At 35.3% G+C, this 19,258-nt stretch overlaps 1 protein-coding gene across 25 annotated transcripts in view; it reads right to left on the reverse strand.

Annotated features, from left to right (window-relative positions):
* The window catches only part of Camkii (Calcium/calmodulin-dependent protein kinase II), a 114,544-nt gene extending 96,508 nt beyond the window's left edge, over positions 1–18,036 (reverse strand). For 5 of the 25 annotated variants that reach the window (XM_064128700.1, XM_064128712.1, XM_064128707.1 and 2 more), the window contains exon 1: positions 16,197–18,029. In XM_064128700.1, coding sequence (XP_063984770.1) covers positions 16,197–16,261 — 65 coding nt within the window. In that variant the 5' untranslated portion in view covers positions 16,262–18,029. Of the gene's footprint in view, positions 1–16,196 lie in introns of all 25 variants that reach the window. The other 20 variants (XM_064128698.1, XM_064128711.1, XM_064128706.1 and 17 more) reach the window with 11 other exon arrangements.
* Between the last annotated feature and the right edge of the window lie 1,222 nt (positions 18,037–19,258).

Below are 19,258 nucleotides of genomic sequence, written 5' to 3' on the forward strand. Positions count from 1 at the left end.
TGACGAGACTGAACATGTGATGTGATTATAACTGTCAGGATTGAAGTTTTGAAAATTAAATGAGGTCTAAATTCAAATTTTCCGCTTCAGATAACTTAACCAATGAGGAACAAGTGTAACAGATGATTCGAGATATCGATAGTCCCGGTGTTTATCTTTTTTGTAGTGGAATAACAAAAATTATGGCAACAAAATTCGCCGATTTGAAATTTTATTCAACGGAAAACGGAATTTGTTGTAATAAATATACGGAATTTTTTATAAATAAAAAATTACACCTCCAAAGGGCGAAACCTGGGACGAGGTTGGATTTCATCGATAAAATTAGACCCAAATTCTAATGTCCCCGACAAATTCAAATTGAACCTAAAATTGGCTGAAGATCATTTCCCCCCTCGTTTCACCCTCTGCACGTCTAGGTAATTTTCATAAAAAATTTCCCCCGTGAAAATGAACCCCCCCCCCCAATTTAAAATTTCTTTTGCGCAAAATAACGGCCGCAATGATTTTTCTCATTCCTAGATCGAATTTCCGATCACTATTCCCCCTTAATATTCGCTTTCCGGCGTAATGAAAAAATTGATGGATTCTGCCTTTTCAGGAAATTGAAGGATTGTAATTTACTTGAGTGAAGCGGTAATTACGTTTTTTCGATGAGTACTGGGTGTCATGGGGTCACGAGACACTCAAATCGATTGATCGACACGTGAGGCCACTGGGTTTTCCCCAGTCTCGTTAAGATCTCCCATCGCCTTCGATACTCATCAACTTGTTTTCTAATTACTATAAAAATTCCATCAGCCAGTTCAATTTTTGCGAACAGCACCAGAATTAAAAGTTTTCTTAATTCATCCGACGATTCACAATTCGTAATTGACAAAGTTGTTTCTCATACATCAAAAATGGCAGATTCATGAAGCTAATCTCACCCTCACATCTGATCATCATAGATATTTAATTAATGATCATCATAGATATTTAATATCTGATCATAGATGTGAGGGTGAGAATATTAATATTCTCACTCTCACATCTTCATACCCCCATTGACTATTTATAAACGAATAACAAAAATTCTAAAATAATGAGATTGCATTTGTTTCTTCGTGTTCTGCAAACTGAATTAAATGCCCTTTTGTGTGCACGAGTGTTACACAAAAATGGTACAATGGTGTGTGTAGAAGTAGAGGATAAAGCTCGGTCTCACAGCGTCACACATACGAAAATAAGAAGAAGGGAAATTATCGATTCCTCTCTACTGCTGCTAATCGGATAACTTGAAATCCCTGACTGTGCTCCCAGTGTCGGTACATTCGTGTCTACGCAACAGCACATACGCCCTCATTTTAGTCAATTCCCCAAAAATCAATGACGTGAGTGGAGACGATATAAATTTCAAGGGCTGAAAAACCTCAGAATGTTCTTAAAAAAATTTCTAAAAATTTAATTCGACAACGACCACAAAGGTTCCTGATGAAGGGAATGAAAAAAATAGCCCTCGATGTTTCTTGCTCACCTCGCTGAATAAAATATCAACGTGCGAAATGTTTTCTTATAAAAATTTCAGGGAAACGAAACTCAAACGCTGATGGAGAAAAATTGAAGTGGAAAAAAATCTTGTTTCGTCTACTGTGAGCTTTTATCATCATTCTTTATGGAGATGTGAATAAAAAATGAGTGTTGAATGTATTAGTTTGTGTCAAAAGAAGACCAACGTTGAATTATGAATGAAAAAGAATTTCATAATTTGAAAAAATACTTCATCATTTAATTATTTAATTGAATAAAGAGCGAAGAAACTCCAAATGTCTTTGAGAAAACATCTGAAAATTTAAGTAAATTTTAACTTCTGCGAGTTCGTCTCTCGAAATAGATGAAAATTATCCCCGTCGTTTCTTATTTACCTCACTGAATAAAAAATCAACTCATGAAACTGCTTCTCATGATAATTTCATGGAAACTCAACTCAGACTTTCATGAGATGAAAAAAATTCACAGCGAAAAAAACTCTTGTTTCATTTACCAAAAGCTTTTGTTATGACCCACGTTCCAAAATGCAAAGAAAAAAATGAGGGTTAATCAACAAACTTTTGTCGAGAAAGGAATAAAAATAGAATTGTAATAAAAAATTGAACAAAATCTTCATAAGATCTCCCTCGTAACACAAAAATCTTCATCGGAAGATGTCCCGAAGACAATTTTTTTTTTTAAATTTTCTGAATTTGATTTTGAAAAATATTCATAAAAGGGCCTCTTCCGACTAAAACTCCCACAAACAATTATCTCCCGAAGAATCATTTGGGATTACCACCATGGTCCGAAACGAGGCATCGCCGACAGTCGGCCGAGGGTAGGCCGACAGTCGGCCGAATCTCGGCCCACTGTTGGCCACTCTTCATCTGCTACCAGAGCACATGGAAAGAAATGTTCTATAAAAATGACGCTTCTATAAGCGAAAATTAGGCCCTTAAGTTTATTTGTCTCGATAAAATTTACCCTAAAAATTGGCTAAATGTTATTTCGTCCTCCCTTTCACCCCCCGGAGGTCTAATTGTTAATCAAAATTTGTTGTCCGTGCCCAGAGAGATCTTTGGAATATCTTCCCATGATTCATCCAAAAAATCGTGAAATATCATTAACAGATAATAATTGTTCTACGTGGATTATTTCACCCCTTTGAACTTCACTGTTAATCAAATATTTTCTCTTGATAATAATAAAATAATGAATACCACCAGTAAACCAGAAAACGCAATACTTCCGTCTCTCGTAAATTCAAACGTCACAATCTCTCCTTTGAACTCAACCCATAGCAATTTTTTTCTATTTTCCATTGCCACAAAGGAAAAGAAAAATTGAAGTTAATGGCAAAGGGGAGAGTTGAAATACCACTGCGCCCCGACAACATGAAATATGTCACATTGTGACGTAAATATTGCTCACTTGGTGCAACTTCCTGTGGAAGGTTGAGGCATTAAAAAAATCGATGTTTCCTACGCCCACAGGAGAATAAAGATGAGGAGAAACAAAAAAAAAAAAGTGGTGAAAAGTTTCAACCGAGTTCTTCTACCCTCAGATTCGAGGGTGAGAAAAGGAAAAAAAACAAGTGAATGTCCATCCAGAATATTCTCATTGGAATTTTAAAATCGGTGAAACTGAAAAATACGAAACTAAAGGCTGGATGGGTGAGGGTGAAGGGATCGATTCTAGATGTCGACGAAATCCCTCGAGATATGTATGTACTTCCGGCCTATTCTCGGGTTGAATCTATTTTTGGGCACAGGCCACTGGTGAAGAGCAGCGGTAAATATCCTGGGGGCTATTCAACGTTGAGACAGTTAGACTGTTTGTTAATCATCACGTCACGAGGAATAAAAAGTGTTAATAAATGTTTTTATTTAATTTTTTTTTTTAGAGGAATTAAAATCACTCTACTTTACCGATCCCAATTACCACACGGAGAGATAAATTCTTGAAAAATTACGTGTCTTCTCCGTAATATGCCAGTCAAAATAATATTCGGTAAAAATTACGGAACAGTTGCGCACATTTTCAGTGAACCTTCAGGAAAAAATCCAAAATGTTCCAGAAAAAATATAGAATGTTAAGTAAAAAATTGTCCAACTATTCCGTAATTTTTACTGAATGATGTTTTGGCTGGCAAATTACGGAACGGGCCCGTAATTAAAAAAAAATTCCTCTCGGTGCAATTAATACGATAATTTTTACCGGAAAATTTACCATCGTGCGTTAATTTCCCATATTTTCCGTACCGGCATCATAAAATTAATTTACATGTCACATAAATTTTGGTGATTGCCCAATAAAAGTGGACAAATCCTCCGCGAAAAATGACCTAATCGTCAACTAAAATTTGTTTACTGCTCACTAAACCGTGCCCAAGTGTGACTATAACTTATCCTAAAAATCGTGAATCAACCCAAACGGTCAAGCTTTTTGGTCCAAAAATTGATCTAAAAAAAAAAAATCAATTAAACCTCAAATTAAATCAAATCAAAAAGTTCAATTTATTTTGAATTTCGCCCAATTACCACTGACTCCAGTAAGATTGACTCAAAAATTTTTCTTCCTTCGTTAATTCGACATACTTCCCTCTTCATCCCCTATTCCGCCTTGACCTCGAGTCACAAAGCCCGATGATAAACCCATGAACATTCCAAAAAGTTTTGAAACCCGGAGAAAAGTTTTCCCCATTTTTTTTTTCCAATTTAATCATCGTAAAAACGTTGAAATACTTTCGTTAAATTAAAATTTAACCTCGTTACGTATTACTGTTGGTGTTCCTTTGAGGGTATTTCACCCCTCACCGTTCACTCCACTAACATACATAACCGAGTCACCCTCTGAGGGTTTAGCCCAGCGTAAAATACGATCGATATTCATATTACCCGTGGTTCAGTCACGTGTTTCATGTATCATGGGCCACGCGTGTCGAGTGTACCGAGATTTATACGAGGGAATTCACTGTCAGTTTGAAATAATTTGTGGTGAGATAAATTTTTTTATCGATTTTAGGAAATTCATCGTAAAACACCTGACATTAACGGTTGTCTCTTATTTATTAACGATCGACTCAATTTTTCCTTGAATCGTAAATAAAAAATTACGATCTTCTGACGTAAAATTTCCCTGTCAATTTCGTAATCGGTAACGATGGTGTGAGCAGAGTTACCAGATGACGATTTTTTTTTAAACATTCTATTGATTTTATACAGTCACGATCAATCGAATGAAGTCGATAACGTGAATGATCGACGTTCTTCGAACGACGTTATTGATATCTCATCGAGACTTCGTTACGATGTTCCCCATTTTTTAAAAAAATCAACAATAATTGGTATTATCATTGACTGAAGCCAGACCCACTTTATAGAAAGCTCTCCACCTGGCAATAAGCTTGAAACAGGCTATGAACTAGGTTCTCTACTGGGCTTTGGGGTGACCTATTGAAATAACGTTGGTCCTAGATTGGCATCTCCACCAGTTGAAGCCAGATCCATGTTAAAAAATGCCAGACTTGGTCCTTCAAACTCAACCAAGCTTGGCACTCCTGTCAATGCTTGGCAATTCCTGCCAGGGGAATGGACGATGGAACCAAGATTGGATCAAGCTTGACTGAGAATTGACCAGAGTGTCCAGGCTCGATCGAGACTTGACAGACAATCCTCGATCACCTCTTCAATAATCCCCCAACAATTAATTACTATTGATAACTCCTTGAAATATTTTAGTGGAATATAATTGGGTACATGAGGTACCTTATTTATAAAGCTAATAATTATATGGACTCAATGGAAGTTACGTCTGAGCTTTAATCAGTCTTACATTCGACAATGAAATGAAGGTTCGTTCTATCCTGCTCCCTCCAGCCTGGAAGAACAAAACTGCTTCAAGATTGGATTGAAATTGCGACTCAAGTTGGATCAATATACGATTCAACGATGGAATCAATATTGCTTCCACCCTGGATCTCCCAGGCTCGATCTCCAATCCTGAATCCACCTTGTCTCCATCATCAAGCTCAACATTTCTCATCGACTTCACAGAAGTATTTATTTTTCCAAAATTACCGGTTATATTCAATTACAATAATGATATTACTTTAGAAAATAACCATTTTGTCCATGACCTTCAACGAACTCCATAAATAATTATTCAATTTTTCTAAATGTCTCATTTTCTTGAGGGAAGAATTCCAACCAATTATTCAACACTAATAATTATTCCACAAATTTACCCAACGTCATAATTAACATTATCATCTTCAAGAACGATATATCGACCCAAGTCAAACCTAATAATAATTCTCACGGAACTACTCCATTTCATAAACAAAGAATTGAAAAACAGATACCTCCCTCAAGTAAATGAATATTTTGCAAAAATAATTGTCTTTTCTCAGCAAATTTCTACTGCTGTTTGATCTCATGGCTCATTCGCATGTTGACACAGGGACTTTGAATGAGAGCAAGGGGGTGTGGATTGCTTGTTCTTCAACAGTAACACGTATTCTAGTTAGCTGATCTCCACTACCCCATCTACCCTTGATGGTACTGTATGCACTACGGTATACTCTGGCTTGTGTGTAAATAAATGATTAACCCCCATGGGGAATAGCACCGAGGCATTCGCGATAGGACGATAAGCCAGTCATATCACCTATGTGTGTATTACGAGTTGAACTGGATTGGTATGGGGTGGGTGGTGGTGAGGGATGACGTTTAATCTTAACGTTCAATGAGTTAATGTGGGATTAGGTAGGAAATATCCTGAGTCAACAGTATTTGTTTATTCTTAAAACTCACATTGGAACAATTTATATTTCTGGAGAGAGAAATTCAGTCGAAATTATGGCACCGTTTATTAAGAATTGTCAATGCTTAACACAACAAGTTAAGTGAGAGCTTAGTAAGTGTTATGATTATGTGGCTGTTTGGGAAAAGTTGAACAAGTGTTTGATAATTTTATAACTATTATTTTATAACTTTTATCAGAACAGTACTGAAATGTTTAGAATAGTTTCAATGAACAGAGAGAGAGGAGAAACAGGGAGGAATGAATAAACAAGGGCCTTTTGTCAAATGGACCCAGAACGTGAAAATTTTGGTTGGTAAGAGGTAGTTCATCTGGAGATACCATAGAAAGATATACTTCTGCCTGCGGTAAATAAAAAATTAAAGTTCATACTCGAATTGTTTTGATATTATTTAGCAATTCAATTATTTAGCAAAACTACCAACAACAAACAGTAAATTTTTCGTAAACAAATTTTTACAAATTTGATATTCAATTTTCATAATTTTTTGTCCTCTTCATTTTCCATTTTAATTTCAAAGGATACGATAATTTGTCCTGCACGAAGAGTAATATTCAATAACAATTATGAATTTTTTCCATAATTCACGAGCTATATTTACCGGAGGAAATTTTTACGGTTTTACCGTTAATTTTTATTTTAACTATTGCAAAATTAGAAATTTTCCAGAAATTTTCTGGAAAAAATTGCGATATTGTCAAGTAAACATTCTCAGCAACTTTTTTAACTGATAAACAAATTCAAATTCCCTAATTTTTACTAAATAATTATCTCCGTATGAACAACACGATTACCAATGTTATCAAATTGTTTTTCAACGTCAATCTTGTCGATTATTTCAATCATCAATCTTTCTAGATGAATTATTAGTTATTAACATAATCCGGATGTGAATATGGAAATTGCAGATTACCAACGGCAGTAGATGCGGGATTAGAATGTGGGATTGGCATGGAAGAGGGTACGAGTTAGATCCCGGGTTGGTTGGATCAAAATTTGTAACACTCTAATCCCACAGTTTCATTGTCGGGTGAGAGTATCGTAAAAATATACTACTGTACCTGAGTAAGATTTTCTCTTGTCCGGGGAATGGTGCAGAGGGTATAGGGGTTGAAAAGAGATCGTAAAAACTTGAATAAAGTATACAAAAACTTTTTTCATCACTTTCTCGTTGCCAGAATAATAAATAATATGAAGTAAATTGAACTCTATTAATAATCCGATAGCGAAGTGATGAACTGGGTTAAGCCCACTCATATTTTTAATTGATTCTCGAAGTATATATATTTCGAAATTGAGAGGTGATATCAAGTTTATTGTGATCGACTTTTTTGTAGATTTTTATTTGTTCCACCAATATGGTGTTCGAAAAAATATTGATATCTCTTGTTTCAAGGTATATTTACCAGAGAATGATTGAAAACTGAAATTGACTGAACTTTATTCAGCACTCCCCTATTGAATTTACAACTTCGAAATTTAACAGTCATTCGATTTTACAGATATGGATGTGTTTGGTGGAAAGTACCTTTTTCTTCGTCAAATATCAAAGGAATCGAAGTCCATATTTTTGTAAGTATTCGCGTAAATAACTTATTGTCGACCAAAGATTCTCTAAAATTTTTCGGAAGAATCGTTGACACATGTGTGGAAGATTTCCTGGGTCAACGAAAAAGATCGTCAAAGGATCTTCGGCAGATCTTCCGGTTGACCGGAAAAAATCGTTGACAGATCTTCGAAAAATTTCTCAGACGGCCAAAAAAAAATCGTCGAAAGATCTTTGAAGGATCTCCGGAGTGACAGAAAAAAATTGCCGATAGATCTTCGGAAGATCTCCCGAGTGATTAAAAAATCGACGAAAGATCTTCTGAAGATCTGCCACAGGAGTAAAAAAATCTCTTTCCAAAATTTTTCGGAAGCCAATATTTATTTTTGGAAGATATCTTAAATTTGACTTTGGAAAATATTTTTACGAGCCTCTCCCTCTTTCAAAAATATCACCAGAGAAATTTTTGATGTTCCAATAATTCTTCTGAATATTTCCCAAAGATCTTCAACAGACAGAAATTGTTCAACACCCGAAATAATTTTTCTCTTATTATAAGAACTAAAAAATATCCACAATTTTTTGAGGAGCACAATTTTACTCGTAAAAAAACTATATCTGTTAAAAATACCTTATTGCAGTATTTTTTGAAAAATCAATTACCGATAATTGATCTGCCGTGAAACTTTTGTTACCGTGACCCATTAGTATGCAAGGAACGAATCAATTAAACTCCTCGAAGTTGGAAAAAAAAAAAGGCAAATGAGACTATCGAGGTAAAGTTGGACGATCCTTACGCTCTGTTGGGCAGATTCAATTATGTTTCACGTGTTAATTAAATGTAGCGAGGACAGATACTGTCCTGTCGAGTGGTAGAGTGAAGGGGGCGGGGAGTGTACCGATTGATTGTCAGTCGTGTGTTCCGAGAACACATTTTCATCCCACCCAACTCCCCCTTCTGCGTCTGTCACTGTATCCACGTCTGTTATTCTTATTAATCCATCAACATTTTAACGTCATCATAAAGTTAGTGATATAACAATTTACTATATTGCGCTATCAGTAGAAAAAAAAATTCTTCATATATATTTTTCATTTATTCCAATCGCTGATAACAATTTCAAGTTATTTATCAAATTTTATTCACCACTGAATGTGATTTTGGAATTAAATTTAAATAAATTTTCTTTCTCATAAAGGCAATGATTCAACTCGAGTCCATTCACACAATTTTAAGGGATAATTACAGGCGCTTAGTTCAGCTCAACAAACTTAATGAGTAATAATTAAATTTTCAGTATCAAAATAATAATAGTTTTTATGATACTCTCCCCTGTGCCATAACCCATTCTTATCTCACATGGGTGTTTATCATTTGCGCACGCGCCACCCGTCAACTCGATAATCATCCAAGTGTTTTTACACCCCCTTCTTCTCCCCCCCCCCCCCCCGCCCCCCACCCTCTCCATTTCCCTCGTGTATGTCATTTTATATTTTATATATTCTCACTGAGCACATGCAGCCTCACTTTTTCTCACGTTCCTATTTTTATTGAAATCAATACTTGGTGTATCATTGGACGAAGGGAGCAAAAATAACAAGAAACGAATGGAACTTTTCAAAAGTTGAAACACGATATTAGACTGATGAAAATGTTTTGTGATTTTATTTTTTTGGAATTCATTGTTCATTTATTTTTCCAATTTTCCGATCAGTCATTTTTTTTTTTCAATTTCCGGATAGAAAATTTATTATCGGCTACAGATCTTCCAAAAATCTTCAGTAGAATCATCGAAAGATCTTCTGAGGATCTTCTTGGTAATGGACAAAGATTCGTCGGAAGATTTTCGAACCGGATTTTTTATTGTTAAGATGTTCAACAGTTGACTTTGGAAAATATTCTTTAAAAAATATCTTCCCAAGAAAAATTGTCTTCCGAAGATCTTCCAACTGGTCTTCCGAAGATCTTTGGAAGATTCATTCGACGATGTTTGGAAGATCTTCGATATCTAAACCGAATTTCATTGTCATTTTTTTGCTCAACGTCCCATAAAAAAGTATTTTCCTCTGAACGATAAAGAAAATGATAAAAACAATTTTCCGAAGTTCAGTTAAATTTTTTAAAAACAAATATCAAGAAGAAGTAGATTTAATTACAAGCCTCAGTGCCTCCTCGAACCGCGAAACGTAAAATTATTATTGTAGAACTGCAAACGGCAATTACACGATTTGAATCGGTGTTCATAAAGCCGACGAGGGGGTCCTTAGACGCAGTAATTGCGTCACGATAATAATTTCACGCTCACTATCGTCGCGGTTGGCAAGAACGGAAGTTACCACTCTGCCAGTTGAAGAATGAAAGAGGACCGGAGACTACACGGAGGGAAAAATCTGACAATTTTTACAGCGCGATTCCAATAAAAAATTGATGTGTCACCTTAAAATCTCGGCGCAAACCGCAGGTCTAAAAAAATTACTATACCGCATACTAAAGTTTATTTATCGTCTTAGGACAACTTCTATATCGACCTCATAAAAATTCAAAGTCTCATGCAACAGTTCCGACAATGAAATCCAATGTCGGGAAGAATCGGCTACATTCGGCGCTCATCGCTAACCAATCAACATGAGTTACCGAAAAATTGTTGTTTGGGACAGTAAAAAATTAAGGAAGACCCTCTAAAATAAACTGAATCCTTCAACGAATCTTCACCAGAATTCTGGAAGATCTGTGATAGATATTAATTTTTCCACACGGATAACTCTTGTTACAAAGACTCAGAACAATCTCTTCACCCAACAAGAAAGATATTTCTGCTCTTCAATTGGCGAGAACAATTTTTCCTATTTCTGTCCCTCCTTTGAAGGTAAATCACTGGTGAATTCGATAACATATTCCCGACATCACAAATAAATTTTCAAGTAACTTCGCCGCAAATAAAAAATTAAAAAAAACGATAAAAAAAAATCAACACTCAGAACATTCTCCAAATCCAAAATTTTAATTTACATCTACATAATCATAACTAACGCTATTGAAATTGAAAATTAATTAAATGGAATCATAATTTACGACAATTCACTAGCAAAGTTGTTAAACAAAATAAGTTGACACATCTCTGCGTCCAGTTTTTAAGCAATAACTCCGGATCTAACAAAAATATCAAAATTTTCATTAGAACACTTATTGTAGAACTCAATTCGCTCGACAAAAAAGCTACTAACAAAAATTTTCTATCTCCCCTAGATTTTGAAGTATTCATCAAAAACTGGTCAAAAGTCACTTATCTCGTTTTACCACATCGCTACTGAATGTTAATCACAATTTACAGCTTCAAAATATTAAATGACGTTTGTCTAACACTAAAATAAATACATTTTGTGCGTAATTTACCCTTCAACTTCGAGCATAAAACGTTTTCAAAAGCGTAAATAACAACTTCATAAACTTAATTGATGTTAACATTGTACCCCATAAAATCCATCATCACAGTCATTCAATTCAGAAGCAAACTATTAATTTATTACCCGAATTATATTGACTGTGCTACGACAAATATAATTTTCCACACATTGACACTGGACTATTCGTCCTTCACCCGATAAAATAACAAATTATACAATATCTTCGAAGACATCAAGACCCTGGAAGCATTAAAACCAATTTATTCACGAGTAATGACGTGTATCACACAGAATTAAACTCAGAAAGTACCGGGTGAGAGAATGCAACGTTTATACACCATTCGAATGAAATTGACACGCGCAAGTGTGTATACTATACTTAGCACTGTCCATAGCTCTGTCAAATAGGTCGGGAGTGAGTTTTTAACGTACGGAAAAATATCAAAGTGGGTTATTGGAGCAAAGGATAGACTGAATAATAATACCATTTGATAACGGTCAATAAACGTACACAACTTCTCGCATGAGCGCCTCTCAATAATAAAAAATAAAATGGAGTTTGAAATGAAGAAGAATAAAAAAAAAAAAAATGGAAAAAGATATTGCTGGACTGAGAAAAAAAACTATGATTGTGTTAGTCACGTAGTCTTCTGACAAGAATTTAAAGCGATTTGCCGAATGACACTGTCGGACATTTGGTTGTCCAGAACAAATACCATTGGCAAAATTAGATTTTTTTTTTAGTGTAGAATAACGGGGACAAATACCCGCGGAATTTGTAATTTTCCGTCGCAGTTTGCGTTGATATTTAGCGTTGCTTGAATTGTTAGTTAAAACAATGTTGTATTGTCAGATAATGGGTGTTGGTCGTGTGTGTGTGTGAGTGTACGACGGTGGGATTTAATTTTAAACTTGGAAATTCAGTTCATGTGTATATCACTTCAATTATGAATCTATTATTCTGTTGTTGCCATTTTAACGGAAATATTACGAGGTTATTCGGGTTGGATGTGATAAATGTGATACTTCAGCATTCGGCACAACTCGTGTGATTACAAAACATGAAATTAATCATTAAACTTTGTTAACTGCAGTGAGAGAATAGAGGGAGAGAGATTTTTGGTAAAAATTACTCTGACAATCCACGTGGAGGGAAATTATTAATTATTAATTATGAAAATTTTTTGTTGGTAGAGATAAATATTCAGGAGATATTATGGATCTGGAAAGTCTCTCACTGATTGCGTTATTAATTGGGAAAGTATATGTAACAGTATCGTAATTTTTCCGAGGATTCAGATGAAATTACGAAACTTTTGGGAGAAAATTCCGTGATAGTTCCACCAAAAATTTATGTATTATATTATATGTATTTTTACTCAGGTTCGATTCCCGGTTCCGTTGAAACGAAAATTTGCAGTCTCTAATTCTAATTCCCTTCGATTTATGTGATACTTAAAGGCGATTAGGTGATGTTTCTAGTGAATTTGAACTGTTACGTAACTTTTCTTTAACGTACCGTAATTTTTACTGAATATTTCTCTGTGTGTACACGTAATTTTTACTGAACATTTCTCTCCGTTACACAGAGATAAAAATTCAGTAAAAATAACGGACCTTAAGGTCATTTATCAATGAGAAAAGTGGCTAAAAAAAATTACTCGACAATATCGCAATTTTTTACAGAAAATTTAGATAAAAATTATGAAACGCTGCAAAAAAATTCTATAATAATTCCGGAATATTTTTCATCACTAGATGTAACTTCGGAATGTTACATAAAAGATACGTCATTTTTACTGAATATTTCACTCGACGTATTCAATATCTCTCTCCTGAAAATTACAATGAAATTTCCGTTATTTTCTAACGCCCCGATCCATAAACTGTGGAAGTAAAAATTAATATTGAATTTCGGTGAAGGCTAAAACACGCAACGGACTCAATTTCGAGATGATGGATCGATTTCACCATCATGCTATCAATACACGGCATGTGTGTTAGTCAGTAAGTGTAACATCGTTCATTCAATTATTCATGCTCCAGCGAGTGCTGTAGCATAAAACTAATCGCGGGTTTGTTTTTAATTTACGCGCTGAATTCAATTTAGATACGTCTAAAGAATTCTCGTTGTTTTGCATTATAACGAAGTGAATGAGCTGGACGAAATCATTAATCATAATCCAGTGCAGAAAAAAATAATATCTAAATTATATCAGTTCCCATAACTGATAGTTTTTAACGTGGCTCTACTCTTTACTAAAAGATTTGAGTTCAAAGATTTTCGAAAACTGTCCAAAATATTTTGAAAGCTCAATCACATTTGGAATCGAATTTTTTTTTTTGTCAATTTCATTATCGTTTCTATTTTTTGAAAATTTCTAAAAAATCAGAAATTAATAAATTAAGTGTCTTCATTTTTTTTTTTTAATTTCTGAGAAACTTTTGAGAAAACTTTAGTTTTTAAGTTCTATTATTAATCAATAACTCAGATAGTTTCATTGCCGCGAGAAAATTTTTGTATTTTCTCAGTAAATTTTGATTATAACTTTTCCAAAAATTTGAAAAAATAAATGTACGTCTATGAAACTTTTTGTCATTGAATAATAATCAAATCTGAAGCCGATAATTTTTTTCCCATTCATCTGATCCATAATTTCCAAGAAATTGTAAAAAAAAAAATAAAAAATCAGAAAATTACGGCAATAACTACTTAAGATCTCGTTAACCAAATAGACAGTTCTATCCCTATCCCTCACCCTTCCCAGAAAGAAAATTCAGCAATGAAAAAACGTTCAGGGAATCCCGGAAACATCACAGAATCCCACGTTTATTTTTATCTCGAGTCTTCCCCACTCGTATGTCCACTGCAATGATTACCGTGAGACATTATCTGAGTAAAAGCAGAATTGGAAGTCATTACGAGAATTTAGCTCCTCGAATACGACGAAATACTAAACTGGAATTATCGGGGATAAAAAATAAACAGTTTATTCACTAATGAAATACGTTCTGTTGCGAGCAACAATAAAGAATACATTCTAGGCTTATGGTGGGGGATATCAGAAATGGAAAGAAATCGCACACGAGGTGCACAAGGTGTAACTAGACACCGCATTATGTCAAGTAAATAATGAATATCCTGTCCGTCTCTCAAGAATACATTAAAATTCCATTGCAAAGTATTTTTCTCAGAGTTACAGCTCTAGTTGCCCCTTTTTGTCTCTAAAAAATGACGATAATTCTTCTAAACGACTAATTTATCGCACCAGTTCTATCATTTTCATTCGAAAATCCTTTAAAATTCAGGTTTGAGAACCTGATTTTGACTTTAAACAATTTATCATTCGATTGCCACTGAGAAAATAATCATTTAATCCCGAGAAAATCAGTTTTAGAGAATTGATTTCTTCTTCCAAAAAAAAAGAATTGAAATTGATTTCAAAAAGGGATTTTTGAAAAATATTCCTGGTCGTACGTCTATTTTTCTAAATTTTTATCAGTCTTGGGAATTTTTACGGACGTTTACTTGAAAAATAGGAAAACCTCACGATGATGACATTCGTGTGCCATTGAATAATAAGAAAACTTTTAAAAAGTATATTTATTCATAAACGTTTCCCCGAAATTTGTAAAAAAAACTTGATAAATGCGAAGATATCAGCAATGACCCCTTAAAACTACTGTAGAGCTTTAATTCACCCTTAGAGCCTTGTTATCACCAGATAATATTCCTTATGAACAAATATAACATCAAAACACGTCCATAACCGTAAATTGTCCATAATCGTAACATGTTCACAACCATCTTTAAGTGGTCCATTATTATCCACCCAAATTAACGAAATTTGTAATGTGGAGAAGTCCCTTATTGCCTCGAAAAAAGCTGCGGTAATTGCTGCTCTTCCCAAGTCAATAATTTGGCTTCTCAAGTATAAATATGAATAAAAATCCTGTTAAAAATATTTCTCAATTGTGATAAACAATTTAACGACCATTTGAAACAAAAAGCCACATTACTTGATAGTAATAGACAAGAATTCGTCCCCGAAGGTGTTATCCCACGTAAATAAATCCTCATTTCACCCTTGAAACCCCTTGTCATCATCACTATCCGTAAAAAACAATAGCTCTTTCCAAATATTAACGTTTTTATAATTATTCATTAACAATCCATTATTCTGAATCGAAACGGTTGAAATGTTCACTTCAGAATTTTTATTTTCTCTAAAAACAACTTCTATCGTTATGAGTTGAGAAAACATTCTCAACAATCGACGTCGAACAAAATGCAAACTAAAAATTCATAGGAATTGCAGTAGAAGTATTAACTAACAAATTATTAACGAAAGTGGGAAAACAAGATAAGTAGCTATTCACTATTGATTACTTTTTTATGAATATCTCAAAATCTAGACAAGACAGCGAAATTTTCATTATAACCTTTATTGCGGAGAAAATTCCGTACTACAATAAATGTTATAACAACAATTTCGCTATCTCTCTCAGATTCCGAGTTATTCCCCAAAAACTACTCATAGATAATTCAACTCATCTCGTGTTACCCCTTCGCTGAATTCTGTGACCAATAATTCCCTGTCACATGTCAACAAATTAAACTGATTGCAAACCTTAAATTTCACTTCTACATACATTCTCTTTTAAACCCAAATGCTCTTTGTTCCAAGGGATAGCTATCCTGAGGGTGTGCCCTCAGACAATTTTCCATCCCAGTCTAAAATACTTCGACTTCAACCCAACGTCAATACAAACATCAGCAACAAATCCGCCTTTTTCATCCCACCGACGATGTGCATAACTGACATTTCGTCAGATAAATAATCCCCTTCCCTAATCAAACCGAAACATCAACCTCGACCATAATAAAACATGATAAATATTACTCACTTTCCAAGCTCCTCCTTGAGATCATAGTTGTCACTGAACCTCGTGCTGGCCACTGGGGCAGCCATGCTGAATCCTCAATAATAAAAAAATAATAATCCACAACTTCCCCCACCCAAAACTATCTCACTCCCACCACCAGCCCCTCAACACCTCTCTAAAAAAAAAAAAACAAAAAAAAAGTCAACAAAATTTCGAAATACGTCGAATAAGTCCACTCGCCTGTCCGTAACAGCAGTTTTTAGTTCGTGGGTCAAATACGATCGATAATCCTCGTAGTGTATACGATAGTAACCCGGTGTAAACCCGGGGGGTCCGCCTCTCCACAAATTGTTTATTTTGTTTTTCCGTCGACGATCGATGGTTCCGCCCCCCCGGTAGTGATGACACAAGGGACCCTCTGGATAATTAAAAAAAAATATTCACTTTATTTATCTGCCTCCGGCTTTGTTACTTTAGCTCTCAATATATTTTCCGATAACACGACTGAATTTTACTTTAACACGCAATGACCACAGTCTGCACAGAACGCCGGCAGACCGTTGACTGACTCACGTAGTTCTCACAACACACTTGCGCCGGGCCGCAACCCCCCACCACAATCACCCCCACAGGAATTCTTGCGAACGCGCGCAGCTCGGCCAGTCCAAGATTAATTTTTCGATTTTTCTTTATTTGTTGGGAACAATTAGAAGTCACAATTTACCAGATTATTTGAATGATTTTTTCAACCACTGACTTGGACTAATTGGAGGTGAAACTGACGCCAAATTAAGGCTTTCTCAAGGTCACTCAGATGAGTTCAGGGGATGAAATTTGTTTGGCCGCTGAGAACGATGAATTTACGTTTTTTAATGTTTTAAATTCATTTCGTATTTTAATTTTGGGGCTGACCTGCTTTATCGGGGGTTTCTTGCAACTTTGAGAGTAGCTCAAGGGATTAAAATGCTTCTAATTAATATGTAATGTATTACTTTGAAGGTTGGTCGACTTTTTCAGAAATGCAGGGCTTACGCAGGGCTTATGAGGGCAGCGCAACTGCCAAAAATTTTCATATATTATCACAATCTATTTTTTCAAGGTCAACTTAATATCGTGAAGGTTCACCGGAGCTCAGATTTTCGTCTCTTGTTACAATTGAAAATGTTGTTGCCAGCGAGCACTTTCCCCTTGTTGTCCTTCTGATGTGTCGGTCGTTTTGAGGTTAGTTCGGCGAGTTATGATGGCGTCGAACTCTAAGAAACTATCACAACCTACTTTCCTAGTGATTAAATTCCGGTTAAGTTGATTTTTGATATCCCCTTAGAGGCTTCAAGGTCGTGCCTCCGTTTTTTCTATCGTTATTTACTGGGAACTATTGGAATCCAATAACTCCCCGAATTGATTTCAACCACTTTCCGGTAACTATTGATTTTGAGGTTAGGACGATATCTTGATGGGTTTGAGGTTAGTTGCGAGGGTTATGAAGGCGGCGTTAGGGTATGGGGGGAGGGTTTGTTTTGATGCAGTTGAACACTGACAATCGATCCGCTGGGACAGAATGTAAATAGGGAAATCACAGAATTGTTACGCAGCTTCGGTGAATATTTGAGACAGAGGTTATATTTAGATGAGGTTGAGTTTGTATCGACACTCGGTCGCTCGAACACTACCACAAACACCGTCTGAATTCGTAGCCATCGGCAACTGTCCAGATTTATAACAGTAAATGTATTATTTTTCAGAGATATTGTTTAACTATTTTTACCTGCGTCACTCCCGGATTTTTTTTTAAAGATTTTCCGGGCTCTCGGGGGTCTCAGGGTGACTCTGTCAATTCGATCTACCACGACTTAGGACTTGTCTTGTCTCACTTGGTGACATCGGATCGCATGGAGATGCCGAGTCTCTCTCTCTCTCCCACTCTGTGACGAGTGGGGGTGACTAGGGGGCGCCCAACAACCCTGATTAAGCGAGGGGAGACGGGCGCATGCGCCCGAAGTATGGCGGCCGTAATACTGACTATAACTACTTGCACCACTGGGGAATCTACTGACCCCCATCGATCCATCCTCCAGGGGTTGGAGGGGGCCCAACCCGGGAAACATGAAATTGTGGCCCCGGTGAGGGTTTTTTTTTATTCCACTGAAGGTTTGGTTGATTGATCATTGGGAATTTGTGACGGATCGAGGGATGGGAAATTGAGATATTGAGGGGATTTACATTCCGTACTGCGAGGGGTAGGAGACTACCCCTAACTGACAAATAGGAATATCGAGAGAAATAGGTTCATTCGTTGGAATTGTGACGGAAATTTCAAGTGAAATCAGTAAAATTTTATGTTTTTATTTAGTTTTTCAATTAAAAATTTAAAGTAGATCAAAGATCTTGCGTTTAGTTGTTGCTAAAAATTTTTATGTAATGAACAAGGAATATTTTATGATTTTTTAAAATTAATTGTAGAACGTTCGATACTGATTTTTTAATATTAAAGAACTTTTAAACATTTCAATGACGAGATGAAACTCATTTTTTTATCTTATGGTTTAGAAAATCCAATTATTAAAATTAGAATGAAAAAAAAACGAATGTTTTAGTTTTTTTTTTTTAAGTTAAGCAACAATTTATTTTTTTATGAATTTTGGAAAGTACTCGTTTCGATCGATTTTCGAGACTAACGTTTTTATTTCCCAAAACCAAAAAATACTAGAGATATTTTTTAATAGAATATTTAGGAACAAATCTCGAAATTTATTACATGAAGTAGACCCCTCCGTAGGAAGAAATAAGCCCTTATTTTCTAGGCCCGTGTGATAATACCCCAGATAGGATTTGCAATATTTTAAGTAATGGAGCTACCCTAAATTCCCCCAGCCAAAAAATTATTTTCCGTAATAGCCTCTAAATGAATCTCGTCCTTCATAAATTCCTTCCATTTATTTTCTCGTAGTTGAAGTGATAGATGCAATTGATTCTTCAAATCCTCGTCTGATCGAATAGGAAAACGCGTAGAATATGTCGTATTATCCTAGCGATTGACCCGTCTAAATGTAATAAGAAGAATATTAACATGCGCAGCGCACAAA

This window comes from Diachasmimorpha longicaudata, chromosome 10 (assembly GCF_034640455.1).
Source record: "Diachasmimorpha longicaudata isolate KC_UGA_2023 chromosome 10, iyDiaLong2, whole genome shotgun sequence".
In the NCBI taxonomy this organism is placed as follows: Eukaryota; Metazoa; Arthropoda; class Insecta; order Hymenoptera; family Braconidae; genus Diachasmimorpha; species Diachasmimorpha longicaudata.